This window comes from Dunckerocampus dactyliophorus, chromosome 16 (genome assembly GCF_027744805.1).
Source record: "Dunckerocampus dactyliophorus isolate RoL2022-P2 chromosome 16, RoL_Ddac_1.1, whole genome shotgun sequence".
Taxonomy (NCBI): domain Eukaryota; kingdom Metazoa; phylum Chordata; class Actinopteri; order Syngnathiformes; family Syngnathidae; genus Dunckerocampus; species Dunckerocampus dactyliophorus.
In genome coordinates this window covers 23,147,305-23,172,016 of record NC_072834.1, presented here as the reverse complement: position 1 = coordinate 23,172,016, position 24,712 = coordinate 23,147,305, and the positions used below count along the sequence as shown (strand labels likewise).

General features: G+C 41.2%; 1 protein-coding gene across 1 annotated transcript in view; it reads left to right on the top strand.

Moving 5' to 3' along the window:
* The window catches only part of LOC129169085 (protocadherin alpha-C2-like), a 28,180-nt gene extending 3,917 nt beyond the window's left edge, over nucleotides 1-24,263 (top strand). The window contains exons 2-4 of the mRNA XM_054755098.1: nucleotides 3,296-3,354; nucleotides 8,889-8,974; nucleotides 18,979-24,263. Coding sequence (XP_054611073.1) covers nucleotides 3,296-3,354; nucleotides 8,889-8,974; nucleotides 18,979-19,292 — 459 coding nt within the window. The 3' untranslated portion in view covers nucleotides 19,293-24,263. The remainder of the gene's footprint in view (nucleotides 1-3,295; nucleotides 3,355-8,888; nucleotides 8,975-18,978) is intronic.
* Nucleotides 24,264-24,712: the final 449 nt, after the last annotated feature.

The following is a 24,712-nucleotide window of genomic DNA, read 5'->3' as shown; positions in this document are numbered from 1 at the left end:
GAAAATTATGATCAGACGTTCTCATTTTGCTAGTTCTCCACACATCCAATTAGTAGACCTAATAATGATTGCCAACAGTAAAAACATCCGTCAGCCTTTTCATTTTTATTCGTAAGATTTGCACTCCCGTGACAGTGCGGGTCTTCATTTTAAAACTCACTTTCATAAATCTGTGTTTCAAATTATGGCTGGGTTGTCAAAGCAATTTCATTTCATCAGATGGACAAGCCAATTAATTACAGCTCACTGATTATTTATTTTAAATCAGCCTAATGACAGCCAGTGCAGCAGCTGAAAACATAATCCGGCGACACTGAAGTTGAAGGGTATGCAGAGGTATTGATGCATTAAGTCCACCAGCCTGGAGAACCTCACTCTGTTCCCTTTCACAGTCTGTGCCACAGGCAGTAGAATATACAATAAAGTATGCAATACACGCTCAACTTTAGGTTTTTAGTCGAGTAGTCTGAAGCTCGTTGTTTTGATTAATTGAGTAATTGGTTAGGCTCCAGACCAGGGGTGTCCAAAGTGCATCATGGCGGCCATTTGCTGTTGTTTATTGGCCTGTAGCACAGTCTGAAAATATAATTTAACAGAAAACAAAAAAAAAGCAAAAATGGAAGAATCTGAAGTCATTTTATAGAGAAAAAAAAGGTAATCTAACGAGAAAGAGTCGTAATTTTCCGAGAATAACGTAATATTGTGAGGAAAAATAACTTCACTTTAGTTGCATAAAGTTGAAATATTATAATAATATGTAATATTATGAGAAACAAACAAAACAATGAATAAAGTTGTCATTTTTGGAAAATTAGGCTGCGGAAGAATGTATGATGTTATGAGAATAAAGTGAAAATATTATGGAAATGAAGTCAGAATTACAAGAAGAAAATGTATTAATTGAAATAGTTGGAAGATTAAAATTACAGCAGGAATGTTAAAACAACAGCTGTAATTTTGGAACAATAAAGTCAAAAATATAATAATAAAAAAAGGAGGAGAATAAACTGTAGCATTTGGGTAGCATAGAGTTGAAATATTAACAAAAAAAAATTAAAGTTATAATATTATGAGAAACAAAACAAAATAAAGTTGTATTTTTTGAAAAATTAGGTTGTGTAAAAAAAATAATATGATGCGAATAAATACAAAATATGATGGGAATAAAGTCAAAATTACAAGAACATTTCTATTTTAATTGAAATAGTTGGAAAAAACTCCAGGAATGTAAAAAAAAAAAAACAAAAAACTGGTGTAATATTGCAAGCATAAAGTTACGTTCTATTCTAATTAGAAAAAAGTTTACATTTTTTGAGAAAAAACTTGTAATATTACGAAGAAAAATAATTTCATTTTAGCAGTGTAGCGTTGAAATATTTTTTTTCATTTGTAATATCGAGAGAAACAACAGCAAATAAAGTTGTCATTTTTGGAAAATTAGGTTGGGGAAAAATATAATGTTATGGGTATAAAGTCAAAATATTACAAGAAGAAAATTCAAGAGGAAAGTTGAAATATTTGGAAAATATAAAACAAAAACATCAAAAAAGTGGATACTAATAATATGCATTTTCACCGATATGATGTATTTTTTTCTTGAAGTATTGATAACTTGTTAACATGTCTGCATGTGCTGCTTCACAAAATACCAAAGTGGCGAAGTTGCATCCTTTCATTTTTCACGACGTGGTCCTACGCCGTGTGGACATCCCTGTCAATATAAAGCAAACACAGTTGGTGGGTTGGTCGGCAACATATCAGAAAAGAGGCGAAAATGTTCATCGTTGTTCCAAAGTCACAGCTGATGTGTGGGAATATCTTGTTTCGCCTAAAACACAAAGATAATATCTCTGCTTTCATGGGCAACCAAGGAAATATTCACATCTGAGAGGCTGAAATCTGCGGATATCTACATTTTTGGGTTGATCGTCATGGATACAAATGTTGACTTGGAGTAATACATGTAAACCAAGATCTATGTCTGGCAGTTGCATTGAGAGGTGTAGTATTGATGACACCCACGAAGCTGTCCCCCGTACATCTGTTACATGTGGAGGAAATGTTTCACAGAGTCGAGTGGAGGGAAATAAATGTGATTAACCTCCAGCCTCTGTTGCTCGGCCCCGCAAATTAGGTTTTGTCAAAGAGGCAGCAGAAAATACTCCCCTATGAGTTGCACTGATGAAACATTATGTGCCATCTTTATCTGGGACACTCGCTATGCGTTCTTCAGGTCCAAAGCCGCGGCCCCTTTAGTGACTCGGATGTATTTCCAACTAGATAAGCACTCGGAGAGCGCAGACCTCCGCCAAGTGCTGTAGTTCCCCTTTTACACCATAAATATCTGGACCAGTCTTTGATATTTTGTAGAACCTGTCCGGCATTTTTTTTCTGGAGTTATATACACAAATGCCGAAAATGGTCCGATCTCACAATGTTAAAGAATCCTATAAAAAAATTCCTGCGTCCAGACGGTGATCCGTATCACCCCCAAAAGGTAATCGGTTCTTCCATATCCCATTTCCGACAACTCCTGAAGATTTCATCCAAGTCCATTCAGAACTTGTCAGGTTATCGTGAACACAAACAAACAAACAGATAAACGCCGGCAAAAACATCATCTGCGCGCTGCGCTTGGCGGAGGTAATAAGCCGGTGACAGCATCCGTGACGAGTCCAACCAACACGAGACCAGTCGTGGTTGATTCAGTGTAGGATGTTCAGTTACTCACATGGAAAAAGATGATGAAAGGGCCAAACAAACTTAATGACCATGAAAGAGGAAGGCCATTAACGCATTCTTCACTGAACTTAAAGGCGTAGTCGGCTCTCGTCGAGGCCGTAAAAGTAGAAGTTGCATTTTGTGCCACTGATCCTCCTGTCTTCAGACGAGAAGCAAAGGGTGTGGTTGCCGTGGCGATGAAGGCCCTTGCTTATTGCTTTTATGGGCTGTAATTTACCACAGGTCTGCGGGGAGTATTGCATCCTCACAAGCCTGCAAGGCCGTTACACCCCCGCCTCTCAGGCAAAACAACAAAACCCTCCCCAAAATGGCTTGGAGCCAATCAGGAAGCTTATTCAGGACTGCTGGCGCATGCATGTGCTTAAATATCAGCATGTATGTGTGTGTGTGTGTGTGGGGGGGATCCAGAGCTGGGATGTGTATCATGATTAATTGATGAGACTGGAGCTCTGCACTGTATGAGATTCAACTAAACTCTTTTTGGTCTTATCTCTCCATCACCTCCCTCTCTCTCTCTCTCATCTGCTTTTCCGCTCACCTCTTGCACGCTCAGCCAAAAGCCCCAAACGCTGACTGGCGATATTCTGCATCATTGAGGGCGGGGGTCCAGAGGTAAGTCGTGCAACTTTGGATCACGTTATACAAGCTGCAGCTTTTCACCCGTATCCTCCACCAAAAGCTCCCATGATACCTCCCAATAAGCCCCCCCACACCCCTTTGAGCTTGACATATTAGCATCTGCCACTGTCAGGATGACATATTTGACCCCCAGCATGTCTTTCTGCCCCTTTAGGGCGTTTGTCATCAGTGAATGCTTAGCACACGTCCTCTGCAGTGTAACACTATATGGGACATTTACATTCTCAGCGTCACCCAGTCCGCCCCCACCGTCCCCAGTTCCAGTCTTTAAGCAGGAAGCATGAAGGACGAATGAGTTATGACCTTTCTCAGATTAGCTGATGTACGCACGCATCAGTGTCTGCGCGTACGACTGCCCCGCACGCACTCTGTGTGTATTTATACACTTTTTGTCTGGAGGTGTGAACTTGTTAACACAGACAGCAGAGGACATGTGGACTCGGGTTATACTTGCTAACACACTTCATGGGCAAAAGTATCGGGACTAGGGCTGGCCGCTAACGATTATTTTTCTTAGGCTTGTTTCGATTCATCCACTATTCCAGGGGTGTCCAAAGTGTGGCCTGGGGGCCATTCGTGTGCCTGTTTTTTTTTTTCATTCTAAAACTATAATTTAACAAGAAAATGTAAAACAAAAATCAACAGTAATTTTACCAAAAAGTCAAAATATTAAGAAAGAAGTTATAATCAAATGAGAAAAAGTTGTAATTTTATGATCATCATCATAAAATTAATTATCATCATCATTACGAGGAGAACATTTAGAAGAGGAAATTTGAAATAGTTAATAAACAACAATAAAAATGGAAAAAAACAGCTGTATTTTACAAGAATAAAGTCCAAATATTAAGAGACAAAAGTCGTATTCAAGAAAATTCAAGAAAAACGTTTATGTAAATAAACGCGTAATATTACGAGGAAAAATTTGTGTTGCTTGGAGTTGAAAGATTCAAGAAAAAATCAGTTATTTTGTTAAATGTTGTAATATTATAAGAAACAAAGAACGCAAAATAAAGTGGTAATTGATGGAAAATTAGGTTGTGGGAAAAGTTATAATATTACGGGAATAAAGTCAAAATATTATTAAAAGAAAATTTATGAAGAGTATTTAAGGAGGAAGTTGAAAAACTATAGATCAATTTGTGGTACGATTTAGACTTTTTTTTTTCACAAACTCTCTTCAAGGCAATAGTAATTTATTGACGGCCCCAGTATAAACAAGGAGTTAGAGCAGCTCTTCCTGTGTGAGCTCCCCGCACCATGACACAGCAGTCCGGGCCCAGTGAGGGGAACTACCACTGTAGCTACGGAGCCGAATGTCTAATGTCCAACATGAAACTAACTTCACATGTCCGCAGGGCGGTGTTGCATTTTCTTCTTCTTGCGGGTGGTGGGAGGCGAGTGGCAACCAGCTTTGAGACGCATTACCACACCTACCATGTTGGAGAGTGGCCCGAGCTCGTGGCGGAAGCCGATATTATCCGATCTTCAAAATACAGCGCATTGGCAGCCGATCCTGAAGATTGGATCGGGATATCCCTAGTTATTTTATGTCTACAGGGCTGTAATAATGGTAAAAAATATAAACGGGTTTTCTATGCTCTAACTATGAAAATATTCCATTTGTTAACACTGAATCCCATATCGAACCAATTAACCGTGATAACCGAGGGACGACTGTAGTTGATTGTATAAAGCGTATCCAAAAAAGACAGAATAAGGCGCTGTGTTACGCAGAAAATATAACACTGAATCATAACAATTCAATTAGGAGGTTCATAATGGCTTCTAGCTTATGGTTCAGGTTTTGCAACAATAACAAACATGTTTGGAAGATTTGGGTTACATGAGGTCTGAATGTAGAACAGCGCCTCCGTGTATTCCCATCTTTGTCTGATAATGAAGGATTTTTAATGGAAACATTCTCATTAGTAAGCAAGCAAAGCATTTTTGAATAAAAATGTAGTTGTTTCATCCTCGTCTGGCCCTTGAGTTTATAATGATCAGGGTACAAAGAGTGGCATTAGCGTACGGAATGAAAATGTGAGGCGAGGACAGCCGGAACTTTACTAGGCTAATGAGTTTTTTTCCTCTACGTGCGTCCCCTTTGTAGTGAAATTTTTATCATTTCATACTAACAATGCTGACTGCTCGTTTGTGCACTCTTCTGCTCCCGTCTATGCAGGTTTTAATTGGAAATTAGTGTTAATTTCTGTGGTGTGGAAGTATCCTAATGTGCATCATGTCATCAGGAGACTGTAACATGATGTGGATTAACATAAATCATCACCGCAATTTGCCGCCGCCATCTCGAAAATGTCAGAGCCTGTAATGTTCATGGACAGAGGAGACGCTCTCGTTAACACTTAACCCCAAACACAGGCGTTTTGTAATGTTCTACTCCTCGCACACTTTGCATGTTGCACTAAATTCACTGACCCACATTCCCGGAGTCATCGGTGCAGAAAAAAAAAAACGACACCAGTCCTTTCCTGCCATATTCTGACACACTAAAGTAGCATTTTTGCAAGTAAAAGCAGAACATTCACACTCCTTAGAGTGAACATAACCATTTTGTATTCATGGCACATCCCCGCCCAACATAACAAGTGTTGCACTTAAGAGATTCTGGATGTACTGCATTGCAGAGGACCCTGCCAGAGGAGGCCCACTTTTAGGCTAACTTCACTAATTATGGTGATACGGACGGGAACACATCCGCTTACAGTCGTACCTCGCTGTACCGCGGGTTTGCAGAAGTTAATTCATGAATAAATGATGGCTGTTTGGTGGTAGACTGCGGTCTATTATTAGTCCAAACATATACAGGTAGAAATACAAGTGGCATGTAGTATTCTGGTCACCAGGCGGCAGTGATGACACAAAACAGGCCTGTCACGATAATCGATAAATCGATTAATCGATTAATCGAACCATTAAAAAAAACAAGTCCATAATTATGCCGCCCTCGATAATGACGTGCATGTATGCGTGTGTGTTTCATCTGCACGTCTCGTCGATGAAAAGAGGATTCACTCAGCGCTTCTATAATGGAATGAACGGAGAGAGTGAATTCTCCTCTCATTCAGCCTCTTTGCGGAGGCGGGGCTAGGAGTGAGTGGATACAGAGTGCTAACAGCAACCTAGCAGCAAATTAGTCCTGCGAGAAAGCGTCTGGTAACATGAATGAAGGCACAGAAACGATGGTTTCTAAAGCTAGCGCAATAGCCCCAGTGTGGTCATATTTCTGTTTTAAACAGAATGAACAAGGTGAGCGCATGAACGGCCACGACCGACACAGTCAGTTTTATTAACTGGGGGGAAAAACTACCGATGGAGGTGCCTCGGGGAGCGGAGCCTTCGTCCTGACAGCCAACGCTTACTGAGGCGTTTGGTCAGCAAAATAAGTACAAACAAAATGGTGCGCGCGCTCAGACAGTGTCGCTCGCTACATTGCAAAAGAAATGCAACCATTTGATACGGTTTTATGGCATCAATTTTATGCCATAGAACAATTGTGATGTTTTCGTGAAACATTAAGAACAACGTCTTCTACCGTCAACAGCTTGCAACTCAGCCAACAACATACATACAGGCAACTCAAGCTAATGTGGATCACACAAATGCACTATACTTGAGTACCACCTAGTGGTTCAAATGTGAATCACACTCACGACAGTAATTAATGGACAGTAATTCATTGTCTCCTAAATGTTGCCGATAACATCGATGATCGACAATAATTTGTAGCACAATTATCGCCCAGCAAAATTTGCTATTGTGGCCTAGACGTTACCTTAACACTGCATGAAGTGATAAAAAGCTCCCCTCCCATTCCGTGTGGAAGTGGTATGTTTTTGCCTTCTCAAGTTTTGAAGAGATCAATTCGAGGCTAACTGGTTAGCTCACTAGCTCGCTAGCTAGCGGCCGTCTAGAGTCCCTGCAGCAGAAGAGTTGCTCAATGTAGGGCTGTTATTTCATGTTTACAAGGCTCTAATAATGTTAAGACCACATTTAGACAGGTTGTCTATGTGCTATGAAAATATTCCATTTATTAACATTGAGTCCTGTATCATAGTCGGGTCTGGAACCAATTAAACGCTGTATTTTTTAAGCTGCATACAGCTGAACAATATTATCTGTTTTACCAATACTAGTGACATAATAGGGACAAAACTTCTTTGCATATATACATGTTTTGGTTGGCAAAATATTGCTGGAAAAAGTTTGGACACCCCTGGTGTACCTGTTTGACGTCTGTTACTTTGCACACCAGTGTTTCCCTTCTTCTTCAAGACATTCCAAATGGTTGCACTTGCTATAACTACTATTTGTGCAATGGTTCCGGTTGATTTTCCATCCATTTTTCACCCACAGACAGCAATATAGTTTTCATGTTGTTTTCACCTCTAAATGCAGTCCACACAGGCAAAACCTATATTTATTATGATTGTCATATGAAGTAGTTACGGGACAAGAAATTTGACTACTATTTTACCACATTATTACATCACCTTATCGTTTTCCGATGTGTTAACCAGAAGAGAGTGCATTTGGAATACAGGAAGTGAACAAACACATTGCAACTGATGTAAAACGGATGGAGGGGTAGGATTAAATAAGCTTTGCTTCTTCCTACCCCTTTTGGACATGCGGATCTGTGAATTGTAAAATGCGATGCATTCCAATGTGCCCTGTATGCATGTTCAAATCAATGAAACCATTACCATTACAAAGGTGGATCCTGACCCAAGGGTTAGGGTTACCTTATTGATAGACATGCAAAAGTGCACCATGCAAGTTAATGATTGCTTACAGGTGGCATCTTTTCAACACTTCCTTGCTTAGAGCGAATTCCCTGGCAAAAACATGAAGATACTAAAGTACCTAAAAGCTTACATGGACACGGTAATGTACCTAAAAGCATTCAGGTGTTTAGCTACTAGAAAGCTTTCGCTGGTATCTTCGTGCATTAGTGGAACAATACTCCGTGAGAGCTCACTTAAAGAAAAAGAAAGGAAAACACAAGCATGCAAAGACGGCCGTAGGCTGTGGCATCGCCAGTATGTCATTTATTCCTGTCCCAGTGTGTCCCGGCCGCTTGCACATGTGACACCATATGAAGGCATTTGGGCTTTTCGGTTGTCAGAGCATGATATTCATCAGTCACGCTAATTATGGCAACAGAGGTGCCGTGAAACATTCACATATAAATTCAATGCTGCAGTGATTCATGTTATGAATGCTCATGATGATGACCATCAATAGGACATTTTCACGTTGTTTTCACCTCTAAATGAGGAACCACTATCCTACCCAGTCTGTTATTTAGGAAGAAGCAATTTAGTAGGACGCACCTGTCAGTCACATGTTGCAGTACTTATGTGCATGATTGTCTTTATAAAAGCAGCATTTTTGGTACAACTTTGCACTTTGCAACTTAAATCTCAGCATAATGCAGAAATATTTATTTGGATGTCTGTCACTTGATGTGTTGTGCTTTTCAGTTCGGTCCACATGGAGGAGGCTTCTGTGATGCAGGGCGCCCAAGGCATGCTGGTCCAGAACTGGCCCACCGTGTCCAGTGCTGCTGGTGAGTGACAATGTAGCTAAAAGCTAAATAACTCATTCAGTCTCAGGCATTTTTCAAAAGACAACCCCTTCAGTAGCGGCCATTTTAGACCATTTTGACTGATCTTTCAAGGCACACAGAATATTGTATTCTATGGCTATAGAAACATGGAACCTACCAAAAGAAAGATTAGACTCACATCTTTCGTCAGGAAAAAAGCTTCTTTTTTACCTTTTTCTGTTCTTTAGTAATGAGCAGTAGAACATAGGTAAGTTTCAGGAAAATATCAGCTCAACTAGAGAAGGGAGAATACATTTCAAGCAGAACTTTCACTTTGACACAAGTATTTTTTGCTTTTGTGACACTTCAAGATATCTAGACAACTATACCACAACATAAACAACACAACAAAACGGCTTGTTTTACACAAAAATAGTAATTAATTGACAAATATAACACCATAAACTATTTACACATTTTCACATTTGGAACTGAACTATGTGTGCGCACGTGTGCACGCTAGACTCCTCCACGCTCTCTCACTTCCTCCTTCCTGTCACGTGTGATTTTTTCGTTAACGTGATTCCTGCCAAGCTCTTATCAAATGCACTTGTGCCACCTTGTGGTCTTTCTTATGGCTTAAAACTGCTCTGAAGTGTTGACGCATGAGTGGAAAGTTGCATCATCACCTCTTTTTGCCTCTTGCGCAAAAAAACATGAAAGTCGTATAAATACGTTATTGGGATTGAATGAGTTAATAATGATGAGCGTATTTCTGATGCATTCCCCAGTAATAACATGGATGTATTATTAAGTATTAGCATTATTAAGTACTGTACCGTTGTAGTAATAGTTCAAAGGACTTCCCCCAATTAAGTTACTTTCATACATATCGCAACATATTGGATTTACTGTATTACAGAAGTACAGTGGAACCTCGGTTAGTGTACGCCCCAGTTAGCGCGTCTCTCGGTTAACATTGAAAATGTATGCATACATTTTGCCTCAGTTTGCGTACATTTTCCGGTTAGCGTACAGTATAATGCGCGTCTCGTCGTGTTATTAATACAAGGCGTAGTCCAACTACTGTATGTTCTTGATGTGTTTTTATCACAAAACAGCCTTGTTTGCGGGCTATTAGCTTGCTAATACAGTGGAACCTTGGTTCCTGTGTTTTTCTTTTAACGTGATGTTTTTCGATTAACGTGGAAAATTTATGCCAAATTTTTGCTTCGGTTTGGGTACATTTTCCAGTTAGCGACGAATATAGCACATCTTGTCATGTTATTAATACACTGCGTGAGTTCAGCTGTGTTCTAAATGTATTTTTAGCACAAAATGTCCTTGTTAGCGGCCGATTAGCTTGCTAATATAGTTAGCATACAATACGACACGGAATTTGTTGTGTTATTGATACACTATGTGCGTCCAACTATGTTTTTGATATTTTTGTAGCACAGAGAACCACTATTGAATTCATAGCAAAACAAGAAGGTGGTGTCCGTGTTGATCTCGCTGGCACCACACTGTCTTTGTCAACAATCACGTCTTCAATGAAGGTCATTCCTCATTTATACGCTATTCGAAGTATTGTGCATGTAAAACCAAAATTGTAAAACTATAAAGATGTGTGTTGTGTTAACATTTTTAGCTTTCTGGAACGGATTCATTGGATTTGCATGATTTCTTATGGGAACAACTGAGTAAGTTTCAGTTAGAGTAGGAGCATTCTGGAATGGATTAATGGCGCGATCCAAGGTTCTACTATACTTAGTACTCATAGTACTCACACAAAAAAACGATGACCCATTTTTTTATGTCTGGAAAATATGGTAAAATGGTGAGAATTAAAAAAAAAGCCCCTGATTAAGGACATTGTATTACATTTGGCATTCAGCTGCACTCGAAGTTGACCTGAGCACCGAAAATCCAGAGGGACGAGCACCGGAACAGAGATACACAACCGCTGCACAGAGACTTGAGAACGAAAACAGATGTTTTTGTTAATTTTTTGTTTTTTAAATCCAGGCAGGGAATGATTTAGACTGCATGGGCGGTGAGGTTGAACATCTGCAGCACAACACAAGCAATGTAAATAGTGCTGACCCCAAACATGACCGCCGCTTCATGATTCACACACACACTGGCTCGGCGTTAATGACTGAGAAATAGCTTTTGTTGGTGGAAAAGAAGATTTTGGTGCACTCTTCATTGATTTCCTGTCTGACATTAGGAATTAGAGCACAGGTCCAGACTCCAGGATGAGACATTTCATCACAGTCACTCTCTCAGTGAGTCAGTGGTGAAATACACTCCCGATCAAGTTTTTAAGACCCGTTGAAAAAGGGCAAGAATGTACATTTTGCACTGTTGGATCTTACGAAGGTTCTAAGCAGAGCTTCAAAATGCAAAAAGGCTGTTCATCAGCTGATGGCGGCGGGATTGTTGAGCTGCATGAGCAAGGCCTCTTGTAGCGCGCCATTGCTGCTGAGGTTGGACACAGTAAGACGATCATTCAAAACTTCTTCAAACATCCTGAGGCTCATGGAACAAAAAAGTCAAGTGGTAGACCCAAAAAAATGCCCCTGGCCGTGAGCCGGAGGATCTCATTGGCTCTCAGTCGAGACAGGGGACCATCCTCGGCCCAAATGAAGGTGCAGAGTGCAGTCCAATAGCCATCAGACGCCATCTGCCAGAGAAGACTACAAAGGCCTCATCTCCTTCAGGGGCACAAAACTGGGCGTTTGGAATTTGCAGGAGAGCACCAAACATGGGACATTGAAAGGTGGAAGAAAGTTTTATTCTCTAATGAGAAAAAATGGAACCTTAATGGTCCTGATGGCTTCCAACGTTACTGGCATGACAAGGAGATGCCAAATGAGATGTTTTCCATCATGATCCTTCAGTGGAACAATGGAGCTTCAGGTTGTTCAGGGGCGTCAAACGGCAGCCGGCTATGTGGAGATGTTTCAGGGGCATCCCTCATGACTGAAGGCCCTCGTCTGTGTGGCAATGACTGGCTTTTTCAACACGACAACGCTGCACTGAGGACTCACAAAGGACGTCTTCCAGAGGAATAATCTCACTCTTTTGGAGCATCCTGCGTGTTCTCCTGATCTAAATCCAATTGGGAACATTCGGGGATGGATTGCAAGGGAATTTTACAAAAATGGACATCAGTTCCAGACAGTGGATGCCCTCCGTGAAGTCATCTTCACCACCTGGAGCAACATTCCCACTAGCCTCCTGGAAACACTGCCATCACACATGCCCAAACCCATTTTTAGCTGATTAACAGGAATGACGCAACTACTCATGACTCCTTTTTTGAACATTTTATTTCTATTTTAGGAGAGCTTTGTGTGTATTTTTTAAGTATGGTCTTAAACTTTTGATCAGCTGATGAACAGCCTATTTGACTTTAATGCTTGTTTGCAATTTAAAAAAATGTCTCACTTTCTTTTTGCATTTGGAAGCTCTACTTTGAGATCCAACAGTGCAAAATGTGCTTTGTTGCAATTTTTCAATTTTGATCAGGAGTGTATGTGCTGCTGTCTGGCACTATGAGGCATATTTATGTGTATCATTTCCTCCTGCAATGGCGTGTTAGATGCACAATCTGTGGCAGTTGTTGGAGCAGATGGAAATCTGCCTCCTTGGCCACGCAAATCCTCAAATATTGTCTTCAAGAAGCGTGCATTTGTGTAACGGGAGTGCACGGGTGCATGTTAGGTGTGCATCGTTGCAGAGGCATGTACTGTAACCAGGCTGGCTTTTTTAGAGAGAAGTCTGCAGCAGATTGTTATGCTGATGAATTTGTCCGACGAGGTGGTGATGAATTTTAATTGCCGCACCCTCAAAATGGTGTTCATGTAAGTGGCCCAAAAGAGGAAGACAGAAGGTGACAGAAGCTATTATCAGTCATATGAGACTGCGATGAAAAAAGACACTGAACACTGGAAGTCATTTAGGAAGAGGAAGAGCAAAGTCGAGGTACAAAAGAGGGGGGATGCGGGGACGGGGGGAGTGAGGTGTGAGGGGGCGGGTGGGGGGATGGAGAGGGAGAAAGGTTAAGAGGATTGGCAAGTTCCTGCAGTGGTGTTGTTGCTAGGGAACACCATGTGACTTGTTGCCTGGCAACACTGTCTAACTGAGCGATTGCTGCAGCAGCCGCACCCTCCATCAGCAGGGAGTGGGCGAAGGCAGTTCCCATGGCAACCGCTCCTATCTCTGAATGGGAGAATTAGGGACGGAAAGGATGGAGGATGGAGCGGTGACAAGGACAGGTGGAAAGAACGAAAGCTTTGAGCTCCAAACCATCGGAAAGGTGCGGTGGACTGGGGGAGGAAAATAGCGTCGCTCCCGTTTTAAATGCGGGTTACAGTGCGAGGCTTCACACAACCGCTTATCTACATCAGGTGTCATGGCAACCACCTCAAGCAGCCATACAGCCCGGCTTAGCTGCAGCGACTCCACTGTGAAATATACTGTAGGCTAGTATGGGGCTGAATCACAAATACCCAGTTTCACCAGCTTCTACGCACACAGTAATATTTGCAATCTGAACTCTGACAATATTCACGTCATTAAAATCAGCATTTCACTGACATTTTGTCTCAGCTGGTCAAATTCCTGCACCAAAACAACCTGCAGTGAAAGAATTACAGTACAGTCATCGCACGTTTATCGCGGCTAATCGGTTGCGGAGTCAACCGTGATAAGTGAATTTCCATGAAATAGCATTCTCGATTTCTAATTAGTATATTTTTGTAGTTAGAGCATTGAAAACCTGTTTACCTCCTTCTAAATATGGTTTCTAGAGCCCTCTAGACATGAAATAACACCCCATAGTCACCTTTGCATTCCTATTTCCCAATATAGTAGACATAATAACAGTAAATAAGACAAAATATAGACTCACACAGGGCCGCAGGGTGGCCTAGTGATTAGCATGTTGGCCGCACAGTCAGGAGATCGGGAAGCTTTGGGTTTGAATCTCCGTTGGGCATCTCTGGGAGGGTTTTCTCCGGGTACTGCGGTTTCCCTCCGCATTCCAAAAAAACAGGTTGAGTCGGCCGGTTGCTGAGTGGTTAGCACATAGTCACACAGGCCACACAGTCAGGAGATTGGGTAGACCTGGGTTTAAATCTCCGCTCTGTGTGGAGTTTGCATGTTCTTCCCGTGCGTGCGTGGGTTTTCTCCGGGTACTCCACATTCCAAAAACATGCATGTTAGATTAATTGTCCATAGGTATGAATGTGAGTTATATGTGCCCTGCCATTGGCTGTCAACCAGGATGTACTGAAGTCAGCTGGGATAGGCTCCAGCATACCCCCGCGACCCTAATTAGGGTAAGCGCCATGGAAAATGGATGGATGTTAGGTTGAGTGCGAATGATTGTTTGTCTATATGTGCCCTGACCAGTCCTCGCCTCTCGTCCAAAGTCAACTGGGATAGGCTCCAGCATATCCGCAAACCGAGTGAGGATAAGCGGCATAGAAGATGGATCACAATTGAATTGACATCCTTTTACTTTTTACTTTTGGCTTCTGTACAGTACTTGCTGCAGTGGCTATTGCTCGTCAGTGTAACATTACTGACACCTAGTGGCCAGTGTAGAATCCTACATATCATCGCAACGTCTTTGAAATGCGTTTTCTGAGTGCCTTATATTTGTATGTTTGTATATTTATTTGTATTTAGACATTTTATGACTGAAAATGCTTAACCTGGGCCAAAAATATGTAACATTTGCTAAACTCATTCAATACCAAAGATGAGTTTATACATGTTTTTAAACCCGAACGCTCGCTCCCAAAGACGTATTTATACCAAGACGTATTTATACCTCTTTTACACTTTCTTTGCGCGTGAGGCAAAAAGAGGTGATGACGCACCTGCAGACTTAAAAAAGCCACTTTTCAAGCAGTTGCAAACCATAAAAACGTTTGATAAGAAGTGCATTTGATAAGAGCTCGGCATGGATCATTTGCCTGTATTTACACACTCGACAGCTAGGAGGACGTGCAAGAACATGGAGGAGTGTAGCGTGCAGAAGGTTCCGCATTGTAGGGAAACTTTAACGTGTGCACACACACAGTTTATGTCCAAACGTGAAAACTGTAAATAGATCATGTTGTTATATTTGCAAATAAATTCTTATTTTGATGTACAGCAACCACTTTTTTGTTTGTGGTTTATGTTAGTATAGTTGTTTAGATATTTGGGCCTTCACAAAAGCAAAAAATATGTCTGTCAAAGTGAAAGTTATGCTTGAAATGTATCTTTTCACAAAAAGCTGGTTTTCTCCATTTTTAGTCAGGAACTGATATTTTCCTGAAACTTACCTATGTTCTACTGCTGATTAATGAGTATAATCTTTTGTTTGGGTGGTTCCATGTTTATACAGCCATAGAACACAATATTCTGTGTGCTTTGAAAGATTAGTCAAAATCGTCTAAAATGGCCGCTACTGAAGGGGTTGAAGTTTGGAAAAATGTCTGGGATTGAATGAGTTAAATGTGTAGATTATTTACCTAATAATAGACTGTATCACCCACACAACAATTTATGAATTAATATATTTTTCAAAAGAAATAAATAAAATCAACTTTTAAAAATGGCAAAAATTGAAAAATAGAACATAAGGCAAAAAGCTGATGTGGAGACTATTAGCTAATAATATCACATGAATTATATGTACAGTGGAACCTCTGTTAGCGTCATTAGTTCATTCCAGAATGCCTGGCTCAAACCGGCTCAAACTGGAATGTACAAGCTTAGCTTTCACTTTCGAGAGGGGCGTGGCAACGGCTTTATACAGTATGTCCTGTACACCCACCAGTCTGCCCAGCGCTGTAACCAAATATGTCGCTCTTATTTTTTGAATACAACCTTTCAAATTGTGTGATCCTTGACTACTTCTCTGATAGCAATGTGATAGCAGGAAAAGAAGAGCTAAAGAAAGGAGGTGTAAGATAACCAAAGTTCCACTGTGTTTTTTTAAGTCTTTAAAAAAAAATCCATGCACATACACAATTGTGCAAGTTATACTCAAACCACCACAAATAGGTTGCAGTCCTGTGGGAAACACTGAATGTTTTTACAAAAAGTAAAGCCTGGTTTGTAGAATATGGACTTCAACTGTAAGTCGCTTGAAAAATGTTCTTGTAAAAAAAGAAAAAAAGCAGAGTCTGCAGAATATTTAACTTACTCTTCATGAGACGAGTCAAGTCCTCGTCCTCCTCCCTGACCACTGACAGCAGCTAAACAAGGCCTGTTTCAAATGCTAGAGCCCTTTCCATGGATTTATAGTGGGATTAAATACATACCATCAAATATCATAATCCTCAAAAACAGACCAGCATTACTGTATTACGGGATTTACTCGACTAATGGTGAGATAAAATCATCTAATCTGACACTGATGCATCATTAAACAAGCTCATTTACATGGGGTAATTAACTTGCGTGCCCTTTTTTTTTTAGCAGATTGCGGAAAACATGTAAAAATACAAGATTATCTTCAATATATTTTCACATTATTCCAGCATATTCTTTTGTTTTTTTTCCTGGTCCTAATCATGTCATGTACTACTTTTTGATGATGCCGAAGCTACAATATGTGTTCTTATGCGCCTGTCACCAACTTACGATTTCATCATAAATATCAAGCCTAACAACATGTTTGACTTGAAATTGGCGTCCTGCATTGTTAGGATGATTTTTGTACGAATGTTTTGACTGCCGTGCTGTCTATTGTTGTGGCCGCTGGTACATGTCCATGCATGTAATTGACTTGATGAACTCGTTAAAAATGGGGCGGGGGCTGCACTTTGTACCAGACCGTGTGTAACAGCGTACGTACGTCCCAGAGGGACAGCGCTTGAAACCATTTCAGCATTCCAGTAATGTCATAAATAGCCTACAAAGAAAAATCAAAAAGAATCTTTTGGCAAGGGTCTGTTTGATCTAAATAAAATCCCGCCTGAAAGTAGGTCAGCGCAGAGAGAACTGGTGTGGGCCTGAGAGCACGGTGTCTGCAAAGCACCGCCCCCCGCCCCCATCTTCCTTACTGCTGTGCCTCTCGCTGTCGACATCTCTCTGGATCTCATCTAACATTCCCTTTACTATTTCATCGGCGCATCTGTAACCTTTTCACCTTACCATCTTATGTTGGCTGTACATAATACTATTTCTACATATGGATCCCTCCCCCTCTGGCAATTTCTTATCTATTTTGGCGATTTTACTTGTTCAGAGCAAGATTAGATTGCTCCAATCGTCAGACACCAAATTCCAAGCAACAGATCCCAAGATTTAAATGTTCAGAGACCACATTTGTCCATACTCTTAGACTTAGACTTAGACTTAGACAGACTTTATTGATCCACAAGGGAAATTGTTTGGTTACAGTAGCTCAATTGCAGAAGAAAAAGAAAAACAGTTTTACAAAAATGCAATGTGATATGAATAAAATATCATAAAATAAAAAGAATATAAGATAAGGTTTTAAAATAGTGTGTAGAAATAAGGTAAATACAAATTAAATGTAAACTTTATACAAGGGAGGGCAGACAGTACAGCGCAATATTGTTGTGAATTATGTTTTACCGGCAGGTGAGGTATTGTAGAGCTGGATGGCGTGTGGAATAAATGAAGTCCTGTAGCGTTTACTGTGGGAAGGGAACTGGAGGAGTTTGTTGGAGAATAAGCTCCGCTGCCCCCACTGTTACAAACTCCTCCAACTGAGTGCCAATAACTCTTTTGGCTTTCCGAATCAGTTTGTCCATCCTCTTTACGTCCCAGGTGCTGCTACCCCAACAAACAACACCAGCACCGAGCATCGGCCTCGAGCATCGGTCTCGAGCATCAGTGGGAACCAGGACTAACATTCAGATTTTCCCGGGATCGTTAAAAGGTTTTTACTTTGACTCCAGCCTTCATAATAAGAGCGCTCCCCTGTTTACTTGTGTTAACAAAATAAAGGTGGCATTCAAAGTAGCTTACAGCAACATCGGAATCGAGAATTGTTTGGAACCGGAATCGAAACGAGGAATCGGAACCATTCAAATTCAAACGATGCCCAACCCTACCGGGCACAGATTCACGTAAAATCAAACAGTACCATGTTTCGCTATCAAAACGCCAATCTCCGTGGAGTGTCATGGCGCCGCTCCTAGTAACATTCAGTTCACAAGAGAAGAAGACGAAACTAGAGGGTCCGGGCAATGTTGACACCAACAAGGAGACAAATCATGTTTTTAAAGTATATGGGTACAATAAAACCTACCTGTTTAGTAAATATCAATGTTCTGGAAGAAAATACTTTTAATACATGACATCAGGACCCATCCCGGTATGTAGAAACAACCAAACAGACTTTAACCACACCAAACCATCAAAACTGGTACCATTGAGTACCAGGTATCAGTGCCGTATTGGTTCAAATGTGAAAGGGACCCATCCCTAGCTGAGACTAATAAGTAATAATAAAAGAAATATGTGTCTTTAAATACTGTATATGTACAGCTAGCGTCATTAACCCGTTCCAGAAGATCCGACTCTAACCGAATCAATTTTTCCCATAAGAAATCATGTAAATCCAATGAATCCGACAAACAAACAAACAACAGACTACGGCTGTCCGCAGAATGAGAGGTGAAACGTCTTCTAAGACTGAAGAATCCAGCTGTGATCGGTTCAATGCCCTTCTGTCCAAATTGTGAGGTACCGCTGTATTTGGTAGCAACTGATCATTGCCCATTTAGGTTCAGATCCATGTTTCTGCATCAGTGAAAGAAAAATGAAAAATACATAGAAGGAAAAATGGAGGGCCACATGGAAGGTTACATACTAAGAAACAACAGTACGCAGTCTTACCGCACTAAAGTAGTGCCGCTCTACTACCATCCAAATGATTTTAAAGCTGATACTTTATGGTCAAATTATACACCATTACTGTATGGAAGCAATGTGGTCATGATTGATTTGATGTGACATGAGATGTGTCTTTTCATTGATAGATGGAGAGGGTGGTGGAGAACTGTCACCCCCAGTAGGCGCCGGTGTCAACAGCAACAGCTGGCACTTCCGATACGGCGCCGGACAAAGCTATGGCCCGCCGCAGGCGCTGAAGCCCGGAGAGATTCCTCCCGAAGCCTTCATCATCCCCGGATCCCCTGCCATCATTTCCATCCGCCATGATCCCGGCCCTGTTGACGATAAAGGTGACTTCATAAGCTTTGGCAAGAAGGACGACGCTAAGAAGAAGAAAAAGAAGAAGAAGGATAAGAAGGAAAAGAAGGATAAAGGAAAAGATGATGGAGCGGAAGAGTGAAAGAGGGGTGATTTCAAGCTAATATCAAGATGCCATCCTGATTACAGAGCCAGAAAAAAAAGCCAAATCAGTATCGTCTTTGCACCATATGCATTAAATGCCATATTTACACTGTGCTGTTGCCAATCAGGCATCCGGCCCAGCTTGGCTCTCTGCAGCAAGCAAACCTGCTAAACAAACGCTTTTCTCTTTACGGCTCATTTGGCCTTCAACTTTAACCAGTAGAAGTTCATTCTATTCAAATGTACATTTTAAAGGCATTTTATGGGCTTAGTATACACCCCGCAAATTTCTTCCCCCCGCCCAACTTTGTATAATGAAAACCAAAACGCCAAAAAAAAAAAGAACGTAGAAAAGAGCAATTTGTATTTGACGATTGCCAGCAAACGATGCCTGCGTTGGCATCTCGGCAATTATGCACCACACTTTCAGCCAAACTGAAAAATGTGACTTTTTTTTGTTGTTTTCAGGAATATGTAGGCATCAGTGAAATTCAGCAAATGTGGTGTTTTGTAAAAAAAAAACAATGAAAAAAACAAGAAACAACATGTGGACCATGAGATTAGCACCTTAAGAGAACAAGGTGGCTGAGACAAGCGAGACGACCGTTCAGCTCTCCTTCAGTGTAACGGCACATTGCAGGGGTTAAGGATCTACACTGGGTTGCACCAACTATGCGAAGGTTTGTTCCCAGGTTCAATTTGTGGCGTCGCAGCTTGTTAGAAAACTGCAAGATTTGATTGTACTATATACTTAGTCACAGAAATTTATTTTGCCTGTCATCTCCAATCCCTATGTGAGACAAGAACACGTCTTTCACGTTATTGTGCAATCTACGGTAGATAGCCGCCTCGTGCTGGCAGTTTTTCCACTAACAATGCGGGTAATTAAAAAAAAGCATCCAAAAACCTCCAACAACGTCTTATATCCATGCTGTGACCATGCCACAGCAGGATAAAATGGAATACTTATTAGTATTTTGGTCATTTTTAGCATTACCGACCTCATCGATTTCACGGATAGCAACTAATGTTACTTCCCTCCGAAACAGCATAGAGAGCGCATTCTGTGTTGGCTACTGCTAATCATGGCAGACTTTATGAGTAACACCACCGACGACTACTTTAGGAAAAATGAGGATCCAGAGCCTTATCATTTTCCTTATCACGAGCTGCAGCTTTTAGAAGCTGAGTGGGCAAAAAGAAAGGGTGACATCTCGGAGCAGATGGGGGCCAAGAGAGTCAGGACCGGCATGACTTGGCACAGTCATGCTCGGCAGAAATTGAGTGTTTTTGCTGCACTGAGTGCTACACAGTGTTACCATCGATGGAAAGGCTTCGTGTGTCTGGCGAGGAGGACACTGCTCCAAGAGACTGTATCACAGCCAAGGAAGAATTGTTAGTGATGACAAACCCTGCAGTGGTAGAAACTTTTTTCCACTTACCCAAAATCAACTGGAAAAGACGCCCCAGGCCAGCTGGACCAGATGGTGTAAGCTCCTACGGTTTGTGGATATTTTTTTAGAGGGCTTTATAGATACAGTATATATCTAGAACGCAAAGAAAAGGAAAAGACGTGTTCTTGTTTGACATAAGGATTGTGGATGATGGGCAAAATTTTTTTAAAAAGTGCAGTTTTCTTTTAAGGGACATTCCATGGCTGCAGCTAGGTTTAGCATGAAGATGATAAATAAATATGAAATCTGTTTACTAGTTACAGTAGACATTGGTTGACGATAAGAGTCGTTATCGACCTGCAAAGGATGAAACCATGACGTTAAATATAAGTTTTTGTATTTTTCTAATTCCGTCCTCTGCAACACGCTTGTCCATTTTAAAGTACACCATTGTACATGGGCAAGCTGCCATTTAGCTCAAGGTGGGTGTATGTTACGTCGAAACAAATGCAGTCTGTACATGCTCAGTCTTGAATGACAACTTCATGGTCTTAGGAAAACGGATATACACAAAAAGTACTAGTCGTTTGTAGAAACGGTTGAGAAACATTCGAAATATCCGCTGTAGTCCTTTAGAGATATAATGTAAATGGTTTAAAAAAAAGGAGAAACACAATTTAATATTAGTGAGTACAATTGTGTGACTTGGTGTCATTTGCACCGGCTTTATTGTTCGCTTAACTATTTTCTTGTTGCCGCTTGTACTCTAGTGATGCAGTGTAACTCGGGAGCATTCAGTGTGTGCAGCTGATGCAACCGCCACCTGACCATTTGCCTCTTTTCTTGGACTACGGCAAAGCTCTCCTGGGGTCTCAATCCAGCTGTGCACCAGCATCCCCCCAATCGAGAAACAAACACCGACTCTCCAACTTACACAAACATGGGACGCTACTTTCCCCCGCATACGCTCCAAGACTGATGGACAATGGCGTTCTTGCTGATGAGAGTGCATTATACGGCTGTATAGTGGGAACGTTGCTTGTTCAAGCCTGATCCCTCTACTTCTGTCTTTGAATGTTTAAGTAGATGTTCTTCAAGCCCATTGCCACCGCCTCAACTGCTTCAGTGCTTGTAGGACGTGCGTGCCCGCTGCTTGTCTGCCCTCTCCTAGTCCCATCCACCCAAATCGACAGTCGGGAATACCATCTGTCCTGGGAAGTCACTCCCCTTACATGGACTGTCACTGTCATGTCTTTGCATATTCATAAACAGACGACACACTCATCAAACATACACACCTTTGCGACGTTTGCTTAATGTTAATAGGCGCTTTGTGTGGCTGTTCGGCCAATCTGAGGCTTTTCGTTTGACGCACTTGATTGCAGGAAAAAATATAACAATATAATAATCCATCCATCTTTCTCTGAGGTTGGGTCGCGGGTGCAGCAACCTAAGCAGGGAACACCAGACTCCCATCTCCCTGGCTACTTTGTCCAGCTCCTACCGGGGATCCCGAGGCATTCCCAGGCCAGTTGAGAGACAGTCTCTCCAACGTGTCCTGGGTCTTCCCCGAGGCCTCCTACCGGTCGGACGTGCCCTGAACACTTCCCCAAGGAGGTGTCCGGGAGGGATCCTAACCAGATGCCCGAGCCACCTCATCTGGCTCCTCTTTACTTATAGTTTTTCCCGGACGACCGTGCTTCTCACCTTATCTCTAAGGGAGAACCCAGGCACCCTATGGGAAAACATATTTGGGCAACTAGTACCTGCCAATTTGTCCTTTCGGTCACTACTCAAAGCTCATGACCATCGGTGAGGGTAGGAATGTAGATTGACTGGTGAGAGCTGAGCCAAAAGCCCAAGCTCTCAATTTAGCGGTTGATCTATGTCCCTACGCTCACCTACATTCATGTAAAACGGTAACAAATGGGATGAAACACAGCAGTTTAGTAATGTTTGCAGCTTTCCACTGTTTGATGAAAGGCATTTATCGTTTTCCCAACGATGGTTCGAGATGGTGCAATCATTAGTGAGGTCAAAACACAGGCAAATAAATCAAAATTTACATTTGCTTCATTATTGCAAATAAGCAGGAGGTGTTTTCTTTTAGAGATGTCCCGATCCCGCATGCCTTATTTTATTGAGTGGAGCTCGGAAGATGCGTCCACCCGATGCTTTGTTATTGCAGCAGGCCGGAAAGTAAACTGTAGTGTTAGTAGTTGCCATGTGGAGGTACGTCTGTATTGAAAAAGGAAAATATGTCTGCAAAATGACAATTTCAAGGGATGGACTAGCAGGACTGCACTCAATACCACAAATTGAATCTGTTATCTGAGGACCAAACATAAAACCGAGTCAGAAGAGGTGAGCAAGGCCACAGAAGAAAAGGCTGCTATGCCAGAGCAGAAAGACAAATATCCAAAAGAGTGCGAAAGGTGCCGGACAGGTTGTCAAATTTAAGGCTTGGGATGACCAGCCTATCGCCATCGTGGCTCGTGGGGTTTGGCGGTTTTTGTGAATGTCCGGATCCACTCGTGTTCTGCCATCACAACACAACAAAAACATGTTCAGTTCCATAATTTATAATAACATTGCCAAAGTTCAGATCGGAGACCAAAAATGCTGATCGGGACATCCCTAGTTTTTTAATAAGCAGTCCGTGAAGAAGCCACAGTGGCTCGTTGCTAACATTATTTTGCTCAAATTTTTGAGAAATCCCGTTTGAGCGTTCAGGCATTGGCACTGGAAGTTTCTCACCTCAATTTATTTTAGAACCACCCTTTTTCCGGTCTCTGTCGGTGCTCAACTCCAACCGTGCTCACACGTCCTTGACCCTGCCCGTCTGTCTGTCCGTCCGTCAGATGTACTCCTGTGCTGTCAGATCACCAAGTGGCTGTTTGCATGTTATAAAGCAAAGGAAACAGATATTATATAAATACTATATATACCTAAATATGTTTTATTTCACCGGTAAATGTGTACTGAAACCACAAATCTGCGCTACACATCGATCCGCACTGAAACTCCAACAGTACCGCAATTTGTGGCAAATCCTAAGAGTATCACATTTTTTTACTCCTGTAAAATCCAATCTTCTATATATACATCATGCTTTTGTGTTACGCTATGAAATGCCTTTTTGTTTTGTTTTTTTTTACACATTTGATTTTCATAGATAAGAAAATCAACCCTTAAACTTGTGTTAAGCTTTGAAATGAACAAACAAACACTATTGTGAACTCATGTACACACACCCAATATCTATTCCTTGCTTAATAGAGACAAAAATGTAAAAAAAAGAAATTAAAAAAAGACCCAAAAAAATCAAAATAGATAAAAAGTACGAAAAAAAAAGTCGATGTATTCGCTGCTTGTGTATAGTGAATGTTTGTCGGTCACTGGGTGTGGCAGTGGGTGGCACATGCTAGTCGACTGTGACAGTGCAGATCTGTTCATAAACTTCTTTTGTACACCTGCTTATTGTTGAGGTGATAATAGTGCTTCTAATGAGTTCAACCTGGTAATGTGTTTTGTTAATAAGTCACAAATAAAGTTTTTTCTTAAATATCTCAAAATTGTGTTGGGACTTTTTGATTCTGAGTAAACCCAGCTCTCCTTGTCACAGCAATTGCTGATCATTTCTTCACTTCCTGTGTTTAACATGGATGAGGTTACTGTTCGATATGATTCTCACACCTTTAGTTGCACAACATTCACATACGACCCACGGAAAAGTACTGAGGGGAGAAGATGTCAAACAGACCCGCTACCAGCATAGTTAGAAACAGTTTAACTTAACTTTCACTTTCCAGCCACACAAGCTTAAGTTTCACTTTCTAAAGGGGTGCGGCAGCTGCTGCATAGACTCAGTTTGCTTTCATTCTGGGCTCTTTTTGGATTTTAACATTAAAATTAGGGATGTGCAATATCTTTTTTTTCCAGTCAATAACTTTCTGCTTCTCAAGACCGATATGATAACGTTAACTTTTTTATATCCACTTTTTAAAATTTACATTTAAGTGTA